The following is a 15517-nucleotide window of genomic DNA, read 5'->3' on the forward strand; positions in this document are numbered from 1 at the left end:
AGCAGGCAGCCTCTCGAGCCACCTGCTCTTCCCCTGGCTGCCCTGTTTCCTGACCTCCTGTGGCTTCTCGGAAGCAGCAGGGCAGAACTGGGCGTTGCTGGCAGGGCCTGGCAGACCTCTGACCACAGGCCACAGCCAGGTTCCCCCTTCCCGGGCCGTTGGTGAGGGTGGGGGCCGTGTCTTGCTGAGCTCTGGAAGGAGCCGCGGGCCTGCGACTACCATGGGCCCCAGGGCAGGGGAGCGGGGTCGCCTGCTGCTGACCGTGGCCGTGGTCCTCACGCTGCCTCCGAGGCCCGCAGGTGAGAGCCCCTGACCGGCTGGGTCGTGGCCCCGCTTGTCTTCGGGGCCGCGGGCGGGGGTGGAGGCCCAGGCCCGGGCTTTCTGGGGTCCAGACCCCTCCCAGCATGCTTGGGGACCTTCCCCGGGCTCCCTGCCCCTGCCCATCTCGACCCGCTGGCCCCCACCGCCCCCCCACTCCAGCAGGGCCCCAGCTGTCCATTCCCACCACCCCTACCCCTGCCCCATCCTGACGCAGTCCTGCCCCGCCTGCAGGCTCCTGGGGCGCCTGGATCATTGGGGGTCACGAAGTGACGCCCCACTCCCGGCCTTACATGGTATCTGTGCAATTTGAGGGCCAGCACCACTGCGGGGGCTTCCTGCTGCAAGCCCGCTGGGTGGTCTCCGCAGCCCACTGCTTCAGCCACAGGTGAGCCCACAAGGGGGGGCCCTGCCCCCACCTCCGCCGCGGGGGGGGGGAGGCGGCTCACCTGATGGCGGGGGTGCGGCGGGGGGGCTCGGGGTGTGAGGACCACAGCCCGGTGTCCACCCCAGCACCTCGTTCTGATGCCAACGCATGTCACTGCCCCACGATTTGTGAGCGCCGTGACTGCAGGGGGCACGGAGACGTGCAGGGTGGCGATTGCAGGGCTCTGGTCAGAGTCCCAGGGGCCACCGAGGCCCCGGTCTCGCTCTCAAGCCTCCTGCCCCCTCAGGGACCCCCGCACGGGCCTGGTGGTGCTGGGGGCTCACGTCCTGCGTGCCCCGGAGCCCACACAGCAAGTGTTTGGCATCTCCGCCGTCATCAGGCACCCGGACTACCAGCCCGACATCCACGCCAATGACATCTGTCTGCTGCTGGTGAGCTGGGGGGGGGGGGGCTGGACTCTGGTCTGGCCTGTCCCAGGCCTCCCCCATGATGGCCCAATGGCTACGTTCGAAAACCAGCCGGAAGGATCCCATGAGCACCCAAGTCAGGTCACATCCCTCCTCTGCCCTCGGTGCCTCCCGCATCCTCCCCGCAGAGCCCCACCGGGCGGGCTGAGCAGTCAGCATCTCCGCATGCTCAAACCCCCGGGGCTTTGCACAGGCTGTGGCTCCCTCCAGGTCACTGCTCCCACAGACACCGCCTGGCTCTCTCCTCCCCTCAACTCTCTCAAGTCCGCTCGAGTGCCCCCTTCTCAGGAGGGCCCCTCTGCAAGCTGCCCCTGCCCCCACCGTCTCCCCACCCCTTCCCGCTGGCCCACCGCTCTTGGGTCACCGCCTCCACCTCCAGACTTGGAGGACAGGGGTTTTTATCTCCCTCGTGGCCATTTGCGGCCCACAGGAGGCCTCGACGTTCAGAAGAGATGAGACTCTGAGGCAACAGATACTCCGACCCCTTCCCCCCCAGGCCCCTTGTGGGTTTTCTGGGCAGGAAGAAGCTCCTCCCATAAATGTGGGCTTCCCTCCCTGCCAACACAGCCTGCATCCCTTTGGCGTCCCCATGGCCCCCTCCTGCTTGGGGGCCACCCTCGTATCTCCCACTTAGGTGCCCAAATTCAATTCCAGGCACCCCAGGAAACTTAAAGGGAAAACACTTCAAACCTGCTCTCCAATGTGGAGAAAAGTCAAAACCAAGGGACACTCAGCACCACAGAAACAGGCCCCTGGGAACACCAGGTCTTGGGGTGCCGGGTTCTCTTGGCAAAAGGAGAAGGGGCGGCATGTGTCAGCGGCAAACCTCGCATGTGGATTTGCTCATCTGTGAAACCCCAAACCTGGAATCCACAGCTCACCCATCCTATTATGCAGCGGGGGAAACTGAAGCTGGGGTACGGTCAGCGGCACGGCTAAGGCTAGGGAGTGAGGACCAAAACTGGGGGCCCAAGTCATTCATTCCATAAACACTGATTGAGCGCCCCAACGTGTGCTGGGCACCGGGGTTAAAGCTGTGAACAAACAGCCCCAGGGCTACTCCCCTTAGAGCCTCTGGTCCAACAGGGTGGCAGCTGAGTCAAAGGGCCCTGACGGGGCAGAGGGGAGACCAGAGGAGGCTCCGTCCTATCCTGGGAGTCTAGGAAGTCTCCCTTGAGGAGGTAACATCTAAGATGAGACCTGAAAGCTGGAGAGGAAAGGTGTTCCCCATCCAGGGGTGGGGCGGGGGGGCGGGACCAGGGACCTGCAGGAAATTCATTCTGCCTGGACGGGAGGGCCCAATGGTGAGCCAAGAGGTATTGTCCCAAGAACAACAGGGAGCCACAGGAGGCCTTCCAAGCTGGGGAGATGCTGGTTAGCAGAGCACTTCAGCTGTGGGGGAGGCCCGTGTCCTGGTCCGAGAGGGTGAGGCCTGATGGGAAGGGCCTCCTGACGGCCTGGTGATGGCTGCTACTCATTTCCGTCCTTGAGGCCAAGAAGAGACCAGGTGTCATGATGGGTAAACTGAGGCAGGGACACTGATGGGTGGTTGGGGGTAACCCTTAACTCAGAGGCTTCTCTGCAGCTGAACGGCTCTGCTGTCCTGGGTCCCGCAGTGGGGCTGCTGAAGCTGCCGCGGAGAGACGCCAGGCCACTCAAGGCTGGGGCACAGTGCCAGGTGGCGGGCTGGGGCTCTGTATCAGACTTTGAGGACCTGCCGCCCGGTCTGATGGAGGCTGAGGTCCGCGTGCTGAGCCTGGACGTCTGCAACAGCTCTTGGAGGGGCCAGCTGAGCCCTGCCATGCTCTGCACCCAAAGTGGGGACCGCCGGCGGCGTGGCTTCTGCTCAGTAAGATACTGTCTCCACCCTGCCTGCCTAGGGTATGGGGAAAAGGATGAGGCCTACAGAGAGGGCTAGAGGTGGGCAGAGGCTTGGGAACTAAGTCCCAGCTCACCTTTGAGACCAGTTGAGACCTCACCTGACACCCTGGAAGGACAAATAATTTTCCAAGGTCACAGGGCTGTCATGTACAGCCGTGCAGGTTGTACACTGCACAGAGAGCCACAGATTTGTGTATCCATAAGCAGTGTTCAGTAGCGGGGCAGTACACATTGCAACCAAGCAGTCCCTGCTCCTGAGACCCTGTGTAGACTAATGACAGCCCTGGCCCTGAAGCTGAGGGAGAAACTCAACCTGGAGGATTTTTTATTCCAGGCGAAGAGTATAATGATTCAAAACACAGACTCTGGAGTCCAGCTGCCTGGATCCAAATCCAGACTGTGCCACTTCCCAGGTGTGTGGCCTTGGAAAAGTCACCTCACTTCTCTGGACCTTTTTCCATCTGTAAAACTGCCACACTACTAGTACCTCCTTCATAGCATCAGAGCTGGTTCTAGATTACAGTTAGGGTGACGGGTGAGTGTTCAGGGAGGCTTCTCTGAGGGGAGCACCCTTTGAGCTGAGATTTGAAGGAGTCTTAAGGAGATCTGAGGGAAGGTATGCCAGACAGAGAGACCCATCTCAGGGCTGCCATGTACAGCAGTGCTGGTCACCTACTGCACAAAGTTCCACAGACTTGTATCGTTACACCAGCAGCGTCGAGTGGGGGCAGTAACGAGTCTCAAGGGTATGGAAACAGCCCAGAGACCGGAGCAAGCTTGGTTTACTCTAGGAACAGCCTGCGAGGCCGGCGGGGCCAAACCCAGGGACAGGAGGGTAGACAGGTGGGTGAGAGCGGGATGCCCACGGCCCCTGAAGGCCGCAAGTGTGGTTCCTGCTGGAAGAACACGAGGCGGCCATGGAAGATCTCGAGGCAGGGAGGGTTCTGGTCAGATTTGCGCATAGAAGCCCCTTCAGGGAAAGAGGCCTAGAGATGGACCTGACCTTGCCTTTCCTCCAACCCCTCAGGCCGACTCTGGGGGGCCCCTGGTGTGCAGGAACCGGGCCCATGGCCTTGTCTCTTTCTCCGGACTCTGGTGTGGCGACCGCAAGACCCCCGATGTGTACACACAGGTGTCTGCCTTTGTGAGCTGGATATGGGATGTGGTTCGAAGGCCCCGGCCCAGCCCCCTGCCCAGGACCACCGGGTCCCTGCGCAGCCACCAGAACCACAACAGCACTGGGGATAGAGACAGGATGGCGAATGACTCAGACAGCTCCTTCCCCAGAAATCCCATGGCCTGGCAGGTCATCCACAGGCCCCCACAGGCCCCGGGGAAGCCTGGTGGGTATGGGGTTGGGGTGGGGCAGGAGACGGCATCCGTGCCAAACCCAAATGACCAAATAAAACGTTAACCGAATAACCAGACAGGACGACTCATCTCCAGGGTGCGTCCCCTCCTTCGAGCTTCTCTCGTGCCTCACCGTGGCTGAGGGTCTGGCTTTGCCACGGCCTCCCTGAGTGACCTGGGGCCACTCGCTCCAGGACCCAGGCCCCTCACCAGCCTCCTGGCCTCTGCCCACGCAGTGCCCCAACGTGGGCCTCCTTCAGCCTCAGCTAAGCGCAGCCACCTTGATCCCTCTTTCATCTCCTGCCCTAGCGAGGCTTCCTCCCCCGCCCTCCAGGTCCACACATCATCGTCCTCAGCTGTCTCCCTGGCGGCTGTCCATGGCCCAGACGTACACACTGAGGCCCAGAGACAGGAGGGGTCTCCCCCACTCACCACCCTAACAGCACCCCAGGTGCCTGGGTGGTAACCCATTACACAGAGGCGGAGGGAGCCAACCAAGGCTTGGACACTCTGGAGTGGAGTCTTTATTTCTTTGGTGAGGCAGAACCCCAGGCTGGTGGATGCACCCTGGCCTTGTTGGGAGCCCACGGGCACTTCTCAGGGTCACAGGTAAGGCACTTCTGAGGGGCTAGGGGAGGGTGAGCACAGCTGGCCCTGTGTGTCTCCCCGCCAAACTTGGAGCTGTGCTCTTGCCTGCTGGGGGCTCCTGATGTGTGGCCTGAGCCTCCGGCCCCCATACAGACACGGGGTGGGATTACCCAGCAACAGCCCAGACAGAAGGCAGAGACTCTACCCAAGGCCAGCACCTGGTTGGTGTCAAGACTCGGAGCCGACTGCAGGGTGAGGAGGGTCCAGCTGGGCACTGGGCGGAGGCTCTGCCGGGACCAGTCTCATGGGACCAGGGGTTCTGATCCAGACGTCATCTGTGGATGGGACTGCCAAAACTAGTGTGCCGCTCAGACACGCAGCTCCAGGAGGCAGGGCACGGAGTGGGTCCTGGCACACACACCCCACCCCAGGGCCTGTGGGTGAGCAGGGGCTCCTGTGCCCACGGGGTCCTGCCCTAAGTGCACTGGGCACCACTGGACATAACGCTCTGGCTCAAGGCCAGTGTCAGGAGACACAGATGGCGGCCCCTCCCTTCACCCCGTCCAGGGGACAAACTGGGCTTTCCTAAGGGGCCACCACAGGACATCCTCGGGAAACAAGGGCAGGACGGCAGGTAGCCCTGGCGTCCTCGAGCTGGCTGGGGACGATGGCTGCTTCCTCGGCCTGTCTGAGGCCTGGGCAGGTTCGAGACTCACTTACACGCCCACGCCTTAGTCCCAGTCTGTAGTCTAGAAGGCTGGGGAGCTTCTTCACTAACTGTCGGCAGGGGTGAGTCCCCAGCCCTCTCCGAGGCGGCGATAATTAAGTTGTCCCCTAGAGCAGAAGCAGCGGGGGTCCTCCTGGGCAGCTCCGTGCCACAGCCCCAGGCCTCCTCCCCCAATCCTTCCAAAGTATCGTCAGGGGGCTCCCGGCCCAGGCTCTGGGGAGCGTCCATGGGACATAAATTAGACTCGGCTGCGGCAATAAATAAAGCGGGGAGGCCTTGAACGCCAGGCCCAAGTCGACCCCACAGGCTCACACGAAGTTCTCCTCCTCCTCCTCCGACTCTGCGTCTGACGGCCCAGGGGCGCCTGCAGAGCGGGGGGGAAGAAAAGAGAGATGGGGGCGCGGAGAGGGGCGGGACGCTGGACCCCGCCGCCGCTCCCCGCTCCGCGCCGCACCTGCACAGCTGCCCGGGTGGCGCACGCCGATCGAGCGGCCCAGGAAGCAAGTGGCCTGGCGGAGGTGGCACGAGGACATGTAGGTGACGTTGTTGTTGCCGCAGAGCTCCTGGCCGGGGCTGGAGGGCGCGGGACAGGGCGCCGCGCGACACACCACGCAGTGAGCACTGCCCGTCTGGTCCACCACGCACGACTGCGGCCGCGGGCACAGGACGTGCGCGCACGACTCTGCGAGCGGGGCGCGGGGGCGGGTCAGGGGCGCTGGCAGGCCGCAGGCAGGCTCCACCCCAGGCCCCGCCCCCGAGCGAAAGCCACACCCCTTCCGCGCGCCTCGCCCTCACTCCGGCCACACCCAAGCCCCGCCCCTCTGGCCGCATCCGCAAGCCCCGCCCTGAGTCACGCACTCCTATCTTCCACCCCACGTGAGCCCCAGACCTCCCCTTCCAAAACCGCACCCCGGTTTTCCTCATTCCAGCGACGCACAGCTGACCCAATCCAGAGGCGCCCTCCCTGGAGGCCAGTTATTAGGCCCCGCCCCGCGCTCCGGCCCCGCCCCGCCCGCCGGCCCCGCCCCGCGCCCCGGCCCCGCTCCGCGCCCCGGCCCCGCCCCGCCCGCCGGCCCCGCCCCCACGTACTGCGGCAGCGTCCCGGGTACATGACGCGCAGGTCCGGGTGGCCGCGGCAGCGCGCGGCGCGCAGCTCGCACTCGTCGCGGTAGGTGGCGCCGTCCGAGCCGCAGACCTGCAGGCGCGCCGGGAGCCCCGCGCAGTCGGGCGCGCACTCGCAGCGCGGGCGGCCCCCCTGCATGCGGCACGCCTTGCCGGGGCCGCACTCCACGCCCTCGCACGAATCTGCGGACACAGGGCACGCGCGCGTGGGAGGGGGCCGCGGAGGCCGCGCGGAGCGGGGTCCGGGCCGCAGCCGGGGAGCACAGGCGAGGGCGGCTGGCTCGGAGTGTGGGTGCCGAGATCAGCCCCGGGCCGGGTGGGGCGGGAGTCGAGGCTGGGGCTCTGGAGGCGGGGCTCAGAGTGGGCGGGAACGGGGCGGGGGGCGGCTGTCTGCCCGGAATCGGGGGGTTCGGGAACGAGCTTCCAGGGCCCGGTCCCGCTCGCGCTCCGCAGCTGGGCCACCCGCTCGGGCTGGCGCCTGTTCCCTGATCTACGCGCCGGGAAGGGACGGCAGGCGGGGGTCCCGGCTGCGTCAGCGGACGGGGGGGCCCCGCCGGGTCCATGCGCGGGTCTGGGGAGGACGGGCAGCGTCCGTTCCCCGGGCCCGCCAGGACCAACCCGGAGGAGGCGTCGGGGAGGGCGGGGCGTTGGCACTGGGCCCTGAGGCTCATTTCCTGGGGAGGGGGCTTCCCACATCCCGGGCCTGATGAACCAGGGGTTACCCCTGCCCTCCCCCAATTCTCACTCAGGGAAACAGGCCTGGGCAGGGCAGTTCTCTCTCTGGGGTCTCCAACTCCACCCAGCACCCACCCCTCTCCCCGGACCTTGGGAAATGCAGACCAGACCGGCCCCAGCCCCACTGGTGGGCGGCTCCCCTTACAGGCCCTCCCAGGCACCCCCCACGAGGTGATGCCATGTTGTCAGCATTTTACAAAAGGGAGAAACTGAGGCCCCGTCACAGCTGTGGGTGGACGTGAGCCAAGGGCTCCTCCAAAGGAAAACTCCAGACCCCAGATGGGCCCCGCCCCCCCAGTTCTGTTGCTTGTGGTCCTGGAGGGCAGACTCCAGCTCTTGAGCGTAGCCTCAGTTTCCCCGTGTGTAAAGTGAGGCTGACTGGGGAAGCGCGCGCATAAAATGAGCGTGTGTGCTGGCGCCCCCATGTCACCCCTGCCAGGGCATGTGGGCCGCACCTGGGCACCTCCCACACGGCTTGCCCACACACACATCTGGAAACACTCCCCCTGGGTGGCTCCCCAAGCAGGAACGGAAGTGGGAGAACTGAGTTGCGTTCCCCAAGGCCAGATGAGATGGGGGGGCGGGGTGACCTGGACCTTATGCCTAGGCCCGGCCATTTTTTAAGTCTGTGCTCCCTCCAGAACCGCCGCTGGGTCCTCTTCCCAGAGCCCAGCGGGGGTTCCGGAGGGAGCCAGGGCAAATGGCAGTGAGTGCAAGACCACCCAGCCAGACTGATCAGACTAGTCACGTCCCAGTGGCCCACTGCGCTCTCAGCTTGGCCCCCAGCTGCAGCCTCCTCCCTGCACCGGCCCCACCCACTAGCGCCGGATCCCATACTGTCTCCAGCTGGCAAACTCCTCATGACGCCCCAGCACCCTGATACTAATGCCCACCTCCTTCAAGCCATGCCCCCACACCCCCTCTGGGCCCCTGCATGTCCGGCCCAGACCATAGGCCCGGGAGGGCCCCCAGCCCCTCTCCAAGGCCAGGCACGTGTCTTGGCTCATTCATGCATTCAGTCCTCAAGGAGTTCCCAGTCTGATGGAGGAGGCAGCCGAGAACACTTCTCAGAACATGGGCCAGAAGGCGCATGCTTGTTAAACACACATCTCTCGTCCCAGCACAGATCCTTGGAATCTCGGGGGCTACGGGCAGATGAAGTGTTGGGAACACTGACTGGGGGGCGAAGCAACAGAGCCAAGCGGCCAGTCGGGAAAGCCCACTGTCCCTGGAGTCAGGTGTGAGTCCAGTGCATTTCTCCCAGGTGGGGTGCGGGAGGGAAAGCTCACCCCGGCAGGCCGGAAACGAGGCTGGGGAGCCCTCAGAGTTTCTTCCTGAGTCCTCAGAAGAGGCCGGAGAGAGTCCCCAGCCTCTCTCTGAACCCTGGATTCCCTCCACAAACACTCAGCCTCCTTCTGCATACCCTTGAGATGGGGAGCTCATTCCCAGTTCTCCCCCAGTGACCCTGACCTGTGGCTGACGCCCATGGTCTCACCTTTGCAGGGGAGGCAGTGGACGAGGCCCAGGAAGCCCAGGAGGCTGATCTTGTTTCCCGGGTGAGTGAAGTTGGACCAAGCGGTGTCAATGCTGCTGGAGGCACAGCACTCCGCTTGGCTGACGTCGGTCTTCAGCACCAGGCTGCACGTGGCCTCTCGACCCTGCTGCAGCCAGCACACGCCACCTGTGCACCGCAGGGCCGTCACTGCCACACCAGGGGTGCCCTCCTGCACCACTCCCAACACCCAGCTCCCAGCCCTAGGGGCTGCATACAGTTGGTGCTCAGTAACTGCAGAGGGATGATTGGCTCCCAAGCTGGGAAGGAGGGCCAGAGAGCTACAGGGGTGCTCCCATGCCAGCTCAGCTCTGGGTCCTTCTGGGATTCCCTGTCTTCTCGGAGCTCCACCCCCCCCCCATAACCCCAACTCTTCCCACCTTTTGTCGCTCCAGGCCCCCAGGCCCAGGCCTGGCATCCTGCCCAACCAGCCAAACGCCCAGAGCTGGACGTGTCAGGGTCAGTGGGCCCTGCAGCCGCCTCTCCGCCTCTGCCCTCTGTCTAGACAGCACCCGAGGGCACGCAGAGCCCCCTCGCCTGGCAGCCCCCCCCGTGCCTGGCCCGCCTCTTACTCACTCCAACTTGGGAACATTCCCTCTGCATGAGCTCACCATCTCCCTGGGGACACAGCCTTCGGGGAGGGGGCTCAGCTCTCCCCTTTGAGCGGGGCTGGGGTGGGGCTGCTGGCTGGGGTGGACAGGCAGAGAGCCCTCAGTTTCTGCACTCTAAACGGGGGCAGGAAAGGCCACAGCCCCCAGCCCAGAGAGCTCACTGGTTCCCAGGCGCTGCGCTGAGCGCCCTACACAGACCCGCTCTGGGAGCTCATCACCTTGGCACCCATCTTACAAAACGAGAAACTGAGGCCAGGACTGGGGCTGTTCCTTGCCCAGCATCTCCCAACAAGTGGCTGCTATGGGACTCCAACAGCCCAACCTGGGGACGATATGAGACCTCAGGTGGAAGTCCTGGGTCCAGCCACCCAGCCCCACCTCTCCGGGTCTTCAGGACTCAAGCGGTTCAGGTTCAAGTCCTGAGTTTGCCACTTTTAAGCTGGGTGACCCTGCACCTCAGTTTCCCCATCTGGGAAATGGGCATAATGAGCTACACGCACAGTTGGGCTATCGTATGCATTCTCGGACGGTTAGACTCAGCACCCAATAAATGTCAGCAGTCATTGGGACTACTCCTCTTGGCCATTGTGAAAGAGCCACATCTGCTGACCTCGTGGTGACCCTTCTTCAGGCCCTTTGGGGCTGGGGGAGGGGAGCCCCAAGCCCTCCCAGACTGAACCTGAGGAGGCCTCCCATCACGGGCTGCCACCAACGCCGCGCCCCCCGACATCTCCCCCAAGGCTCGCATTCCGGGGCAGGCCCACGTGGGTGGCCCACCCCGCCCGCCCCTTCCGGCCGCCCCACTCACCGGGCGCGGGGTCCCCCGAGCCCACGGAGCCCACGAAGCCCACGGCCCAAGCCAGGGCCCCCCAGGGCAGTGGCCACAGTGGCCCCGGCGTCCCGGGACGCATGGCGGACGCAGAGACGGCGGCGGCCCCCGCGTCGGACGCGCGGGCGGGCGGCTGGGAGGGCGGCGGCACCGACTTCCCAGTGCGCGGCGGCCGGGCGCTCCCTATAAAGGTCCCGCGGGCTGCGGGCGGGGCGGGGCCGGGCCGGGGCGGGGCGCGAGGCCGTGTCGCGCCCGGTGTGTGCCTGGGCTGGGCCTGGCCACCCCGAGGGCAGCTGCGGGGGTGGGGCGGGGGTGGGGCGGGGGTCAGCCCCGGGAGCCCGAGGCTCGGGGAAGGTGTCCCTGCGGCCAGCGCCAGTGGGGCCAGACCGTGATTTCCGGGGCTCACGCTGCGTTTGCGGGGGGGTGTCTTCAGCCGGACGGCTGTGGCTGAGGCTGGAGTCCCGCGGGGAGCGGGTCTGCGGATCCGTGTATCACGTCGTGGTTTGCGAGCCGGCGCTCATGCGGCCCAGGCGCGATCTGGGCCCCCAACCTCCTCCCCGGCCCTAGGTGCTCACACACTCCAGAGACCTCAGCCGCAGCAACACCCACCCACTCACGTCCCCGGGCCCCTGGCGGCTGGAGCCCGTGGGCTCGGCTGGGTGCGAGCAGGCACGGGTGGGCGGGGGCTGGCTGGCCGCGGAGACGGAGGGGTGCGGCAGCAGGAGACCCAGAGTCACAAATGGCCCCGACTCGGGGACACAGGGGAGCCATAGGCGGGACTTGCAGAGTGTACCCCCCCCCCAAAGCCTGGTCTTTGGGAGATGGCACCAACCCCCACCCCCACCCCCAGACATTTGCACGTCGTTCCCCCAGGCCACGTCGGAAAGTCCTTATTGGCTTCGGGTTTTTTCCTCTCCTCAGGTCCTGTGCTCCTTGTATCGGGAGTCCTCGGCCTCCGGGACTCCCAGCCTTTCCACAATTTGTGACAGTGGCGCCAGACATCAGCATGGTCCCGGAAGGAACTGAATGCACTGGGGGTCAGGTCAGCCCGATGTTCCTCGTCTTTGGGAGTTTAACCCTCCTATCTGTGGGTCTCCCTGCCCCCAAATGGTCAGGGCCCTCTCCACATGTTCATGGGTCCTGGACAGCCCCTCTCCGATTGAATTTGTAAGAAATCAAGACAATCTCCTAGGGCAAGGATTGTTGGGGGGTGCTGGGGTATCAGAGTGACCAAGGCTGACCCAGTCTCATCATCACCAAGCCCGCAGTTTGTAAGATTTATTTATTTATTTATTTATTTATTTATTTGACAGACAGAGATCACAAGTAGGCAGAGAGGCAGGCAGAGAGAGAGGGGGAAGCAGGCTCCCCGCTGAGCAGAGAACCCGATATGGGGCTCGATCCCAGGACCCCGGGATCATGACCCGAGCCGAAGGCAGAGGCTTTAACCCGCTGAGCCACCCAGGCGCCCCCAAGCCCGCCGTTTGTAAGGGCCGGAAAAACAAAATACATAGACGAACAAGTTAATAGATAACTTTGAAGAGTGGCAGTGCTTTCAGGAACATAAAAAGGATGAGAGCGATGGGGTCTTTCAAGGGCAGTGACCTGCTGTTGCTGCATCACCCCTCCCCGCCCCCGGCCCCAGGTGTGGAAGCCAAAGATTCCAGACCTCCCACATGCCTGCGATCTGCCACCGAGTATGCCACGCTGGGACCCCTTCCTCCATGTCAGCAGCTCAACTTGCCCCATGGGCCCCCACCAGTGGCCAGGGGCCACGCTCCTGTCCCGTGGCACTGAGGGAGGACACCAGCTTTCTCGCCTGTCCTTGACCTCTGACTGTGTGAGGGGATTCTCCCCTGGCTGGGGAGTGGGGCAAGGATGGGACCTGATGTTCTCATCAAGGGTGTGCCAGAGCCAGACACTGTGACCTTGGCCGAGACCTGACCCTGCCATGGCTCAGCTGCCCCAGCCTGGGTGGTACCAAAGGGTTATTGTCAGCCTGGCGTGGGCTCTGAACTGAGAGTGGTTGCCAGCAGCTGCTGCCCCCACCTGACCTGGCATGTCTCCCCAACCCAGAGGCCATGTGCTAGGTGACCTCAAGTAAGTCACTGGCCCTCACTGAGGAGCCCTATTTTCATGCCCTTCTCTCCACCCTGAGCTGGCCTCAGCCTCATCCTCGGCAGCCCACTTCCTACCACAGGTGTCTACCATAAGGCTCTTCCCCAGCTCAGACATCCACCAGGACTCCCCACGGCCCTAGGCTTCACTCCTCCAGACCCCACAGAAAACAGGCCATGACCATCCAGAGCGATCAGAGTTCTGATGGCGGGCGCTAGGCCCAGTGCGGACTGGGGAGGTCAAGGCCGGCTTCTTAGAGGAGGAGGACATTTAAATCACACTAGACTGGACAATGGTGAGGCAAGGGCGACAGGGACTGAAGTGGTCGGACGTTCGTGCTATGGTAAGACAAAGCCTGCCTCAAACGTTTGGTTGGGGAGAGGGTCCTGGATGGCACAGGTGGGCCCAGTGGAATCAGAGGGTCATCAAAAGCAGAGACCATTTCCCTCTGTGGTCAAAGAGATGCATGTGACCTGCCGTCACCGGCCATGGACAAAGAGGGAGGGGCCTCGAACCCAGGAATGTGAGTAGCCTCCAGAAGCTGGAAAAGCGTCAGTCAGTCAGAGAAGGACAAATACTACACAATCGCAAACCATTACTTTTTTTTTTCTGTTTTCGGTAGAGCCAGCCAGGTGCCCCTAAGAGACTCTTAACTGTAGAGAACAAAGTGAGAGTTGATGGAGGGAGGTGGTGGGTGATGGGCAGAAGGAGGGCGCTTGCTGGGGCGTCTGGGGGCTCAGTGGGTTAAGTAGCTGCCTTTGGCCCAGGTCATGATCTCTGGGTCCTGGGATCGAGCCATGTGTTGGGCTCCACACTCGGTGGGGAGTCAGCATGGGTTCTCTCTCTCCCTCCCCCTCTTCTCCCCACAATTGTGCACTCTCATTCTTACTCTCAAAATGAGAAAATCTTCAAAGAATTTAACGAGTAGAAGCTGGAAAAGCAAGAACAGATCCCCCCACCCCTGAGACTCCAGAAGGAATTAGACTGTACCAATACCTTGATCTTAGTTCAGTGAGACCCATGTTGGACTCCTAACCTCCAGAATGAGAAAATGAAAAGTCGTGTTGTTAAGTTGCCAAGTAGGGGGCAATTTGTCACAGAAGCAGTAGGCAGGCTGTCTACATTGGGCCTAGTGCCACAGCGATAGGGTCTCTGTCGGCTGGAGACAAACAAGGAGTGAACACAAGCATGAAGGCAGGTGGCAGAGCAGAGGCCCTGGGAGCAGCAAGGCTGTGGGGCCTGCAAGGAGGTGACCCTGGGCCTGCAGGGAAAAGGACCCTTCTGGTGGAAGCCTGGTACAGGACGTGCACCTTGGCCAGACTACGTGGGACCTCTCTGTGCCCCATTTTCTCATCTGTAAAATGGGCACAAATCCCGTTACTGCCAATTCCAGCCAGGATGCTAGGGACAGTGCATGGTGCACAGCAGGGGCGGACATGTGTGTACAGATACTTATTGATTAGCAGATACGTGTTTGTCCAGGGGAGATGCCTGATGAGTTTTCTTTGCCACTCACCATGATGCCGTGAGACGGGGGCATTATACATTATACAGAGGGTGGAGGAAGGAAAGTGACTTTCTGGCCATGGCAAAGCGCACCCGTTTTGGGGCATGGCATCAGTACCAGATAAGCAAGATTCGAGGACCCATGTGCTGAGCTGTGGGGCAAGGCCCTCCTATTCCGGACTGGACAATGATGGCCAGCCCCCAGACTTGCGGCTGGCATGGCCCCTCTTCTGGTCCCAGCACCAGATTTTCCTTGGAGTAATCACCTCCTGTGCTCCCAACTCGAAGGATCCCTGGAGTGGGCAGCAACCCAGGCTGAACCAATTAGGGTCATCTAGCATTCAGCAAACCAGGAGTCAAGTCTGAGATTTTTCTTTTCTGGGAAAGATACTCACTTCCTGCCTGAGCTGGAGGGGTGTGAGCCTGGAGCTGCTGGTGGCTCCTACCAAGGGCCAGGGAGAAGCCAGGCCAGCAGGACACTGAGCCAAGAGGGGCAGCAGAAATTCCCTGTACTGTGGTTGGAAGTCCTGGATACCGCTGTGCCTGAATTCCTCCACCCCAAGATGAAGTCCATTTAAGCCGAGTGTCCGTCACTTGCAGTGAACAAAACCAGCTTTCACTAAGCCCGCTGACATTTTATTCAAGTCGAGCCTTTAGGACCCAGAGCTGCGGATCCGCAGGGGCTGTAGGAGTCACCCACACGGAAGTGCCCATCTTTGCCTCCAAGATGTAACCCCAGAACTCTCAGGGTCACCTCGTCCCACCGTCCTCCGTCGGAAGGAGGCCTGCGACAGACCCCTCATCCACGAAAGGTCTGCGGGCCGTGCACGAGGACCGGCCACGGTCAGGGCTCTGGCAAGCGGAGCCTGGCGGGCTCTCTCACCGCGCGTGTGAGGCGGACAGCCACGGCAGCCACCGAAGCCTCGCGCGTGGCGGCCGCTCCCGGAGAGCCCGGTCGGAGCCGGGCCTGGTCAGCGCCTTCCTGGGGCTGCCCTGCCCCCCGCCCCCCGACGGCACGCGCGGCGCCCCGCGGCCCTCAGACGAAGACCTGGCTTTCCAGTCGGGTTCCAGGCCCTTTCCGCTCAGCCAAGGCCCCGGGCCGCGACTCCTCCACGCCGCCCCCAGGCCCCCCGCCCCCGCCCCCACGGCCGCCCCCACGCGCCTCCCTGAAAAGGGAACAGATTCTGCGCAGGCAGTGTTCTTTGCGGTGGACGATAGGGCCCACCCCCAGGCCAAAGGCGAAAGCTGATAGGCCGAACGAATCGACGTAGTGTCAGCCACTCCCCTCGCTAGCCGTTGGCTTAGAGGCGACCATGTGACCCAGC

At 63.3% G+C, this 15517-nt stretch overlaps 2 protein-coding genes and 2 long non-coding RNA genes across 10 annotated transcripts; 3 read left to right on the plus strand and 1 right to left on the minus strand.

The window, feature by feature from the left end:
* PRSS57 (serine protease 57) lies at positions 1 to 4473 on the plus strand. The gene is made up of 5 exons (XM_082738129.1): positions 1 to 299; positions 553 to 706; positions 993 to 1137; positions 2759 to 3022; positions 4082 to 4473. Exons 1-5 carry the CDS (start codon positions 221 to 223, stop codon positions 4466 to 4468), a joined length of 1029 nt encoding a protein of 342 aa, XP_082594255.1. The 5' UTR covers positions 1 to 220; the 3' UTR covers positions 4469 to 4473.
* A 439-nt stretch (positions 4474 to 4912) lies between these two features.
* FSTL3 (follistatin like 3) lies at positions 4913 to 10678 on the minus strand. 3 transcript variants are annotated; one of them, XM_082688433.1, is made up of 5 exons: positions 10548 to 10678; positions 9072 to 9257; positions 6809 to 7024; positions 6174 to 6401; positions 4913 to 6083 (listed from the first exon to the last, which is right to left on the minus strand). In XM_082688433.1, the coding sequence occupies exons 1-5, from the start codon at positions 10648 to 10650 to the stop codon at positions 6028 to 6030; spliced, it is 789 nt and encodes a 262-aa protein (XP_082544559.1). In that variant the 5' UTR covers positions 10651 to 10678; the 3' UTR covers positions 4913 to 6027. The 3 variants fall into 3 exon arrangements, with proteins under 3 accessions (XP_082544559.1, XP_082544558.1, XP_082544557.1); XM_082688432.1 differs by having other exon boundaries at positions 9072 to 9338; positions 10548 to 10662; XM_082688431.1 differs by having other exon boundaries at positions 4913 to 6401.
* LOC309843134 lies at positions 6761 to 10306 on the plus strand. 5 transcript variants are annotated; one of them, XR_014299965.1, is made up of 3 exons: positions 6812 to 6887; positions 8698 to 8816; positions 9080 to 9183. It is a non-coding gene; the product is annotated as an uncharacterized lncRNA (long non-coding RNA). The 5 variants fall into 5 exon arrangements; XR_014299966.1 differs by having other exon boundaries at positions 6820 to 6887; positions 8703 to 8816; XR_014299967.1 differs by lacking the exon at positions 6812 to 6887 and adding an exon at positions 7060 to 7129.
* On the plus strand, positions 10676 to 12674 carry LOC309843147. Its single transcript, XR_014299969.1, has 2 exons — positions 10676 to 10759; positions 11490 to 12674. It is a non-coding gene; the product is annotated as an uncharacterized lncRNA (long non-coding RNA).
* Positions 12675 to 15517: the final 2843 nt, after the last annotated feature.

The sequence above is a fragment of the Mustela nivalis genome, assembly GCF_964662115.1.
Source record: "Mustela nivalis genome assembly, chromosome: 1".
Classification (NCBI taxonomy): domain Eukaryota; kingdom Metazoa; phylum Chordata; class Mammalia; order Carnivora; family Mustelidae; genus Mustela; species Mustela nivalis.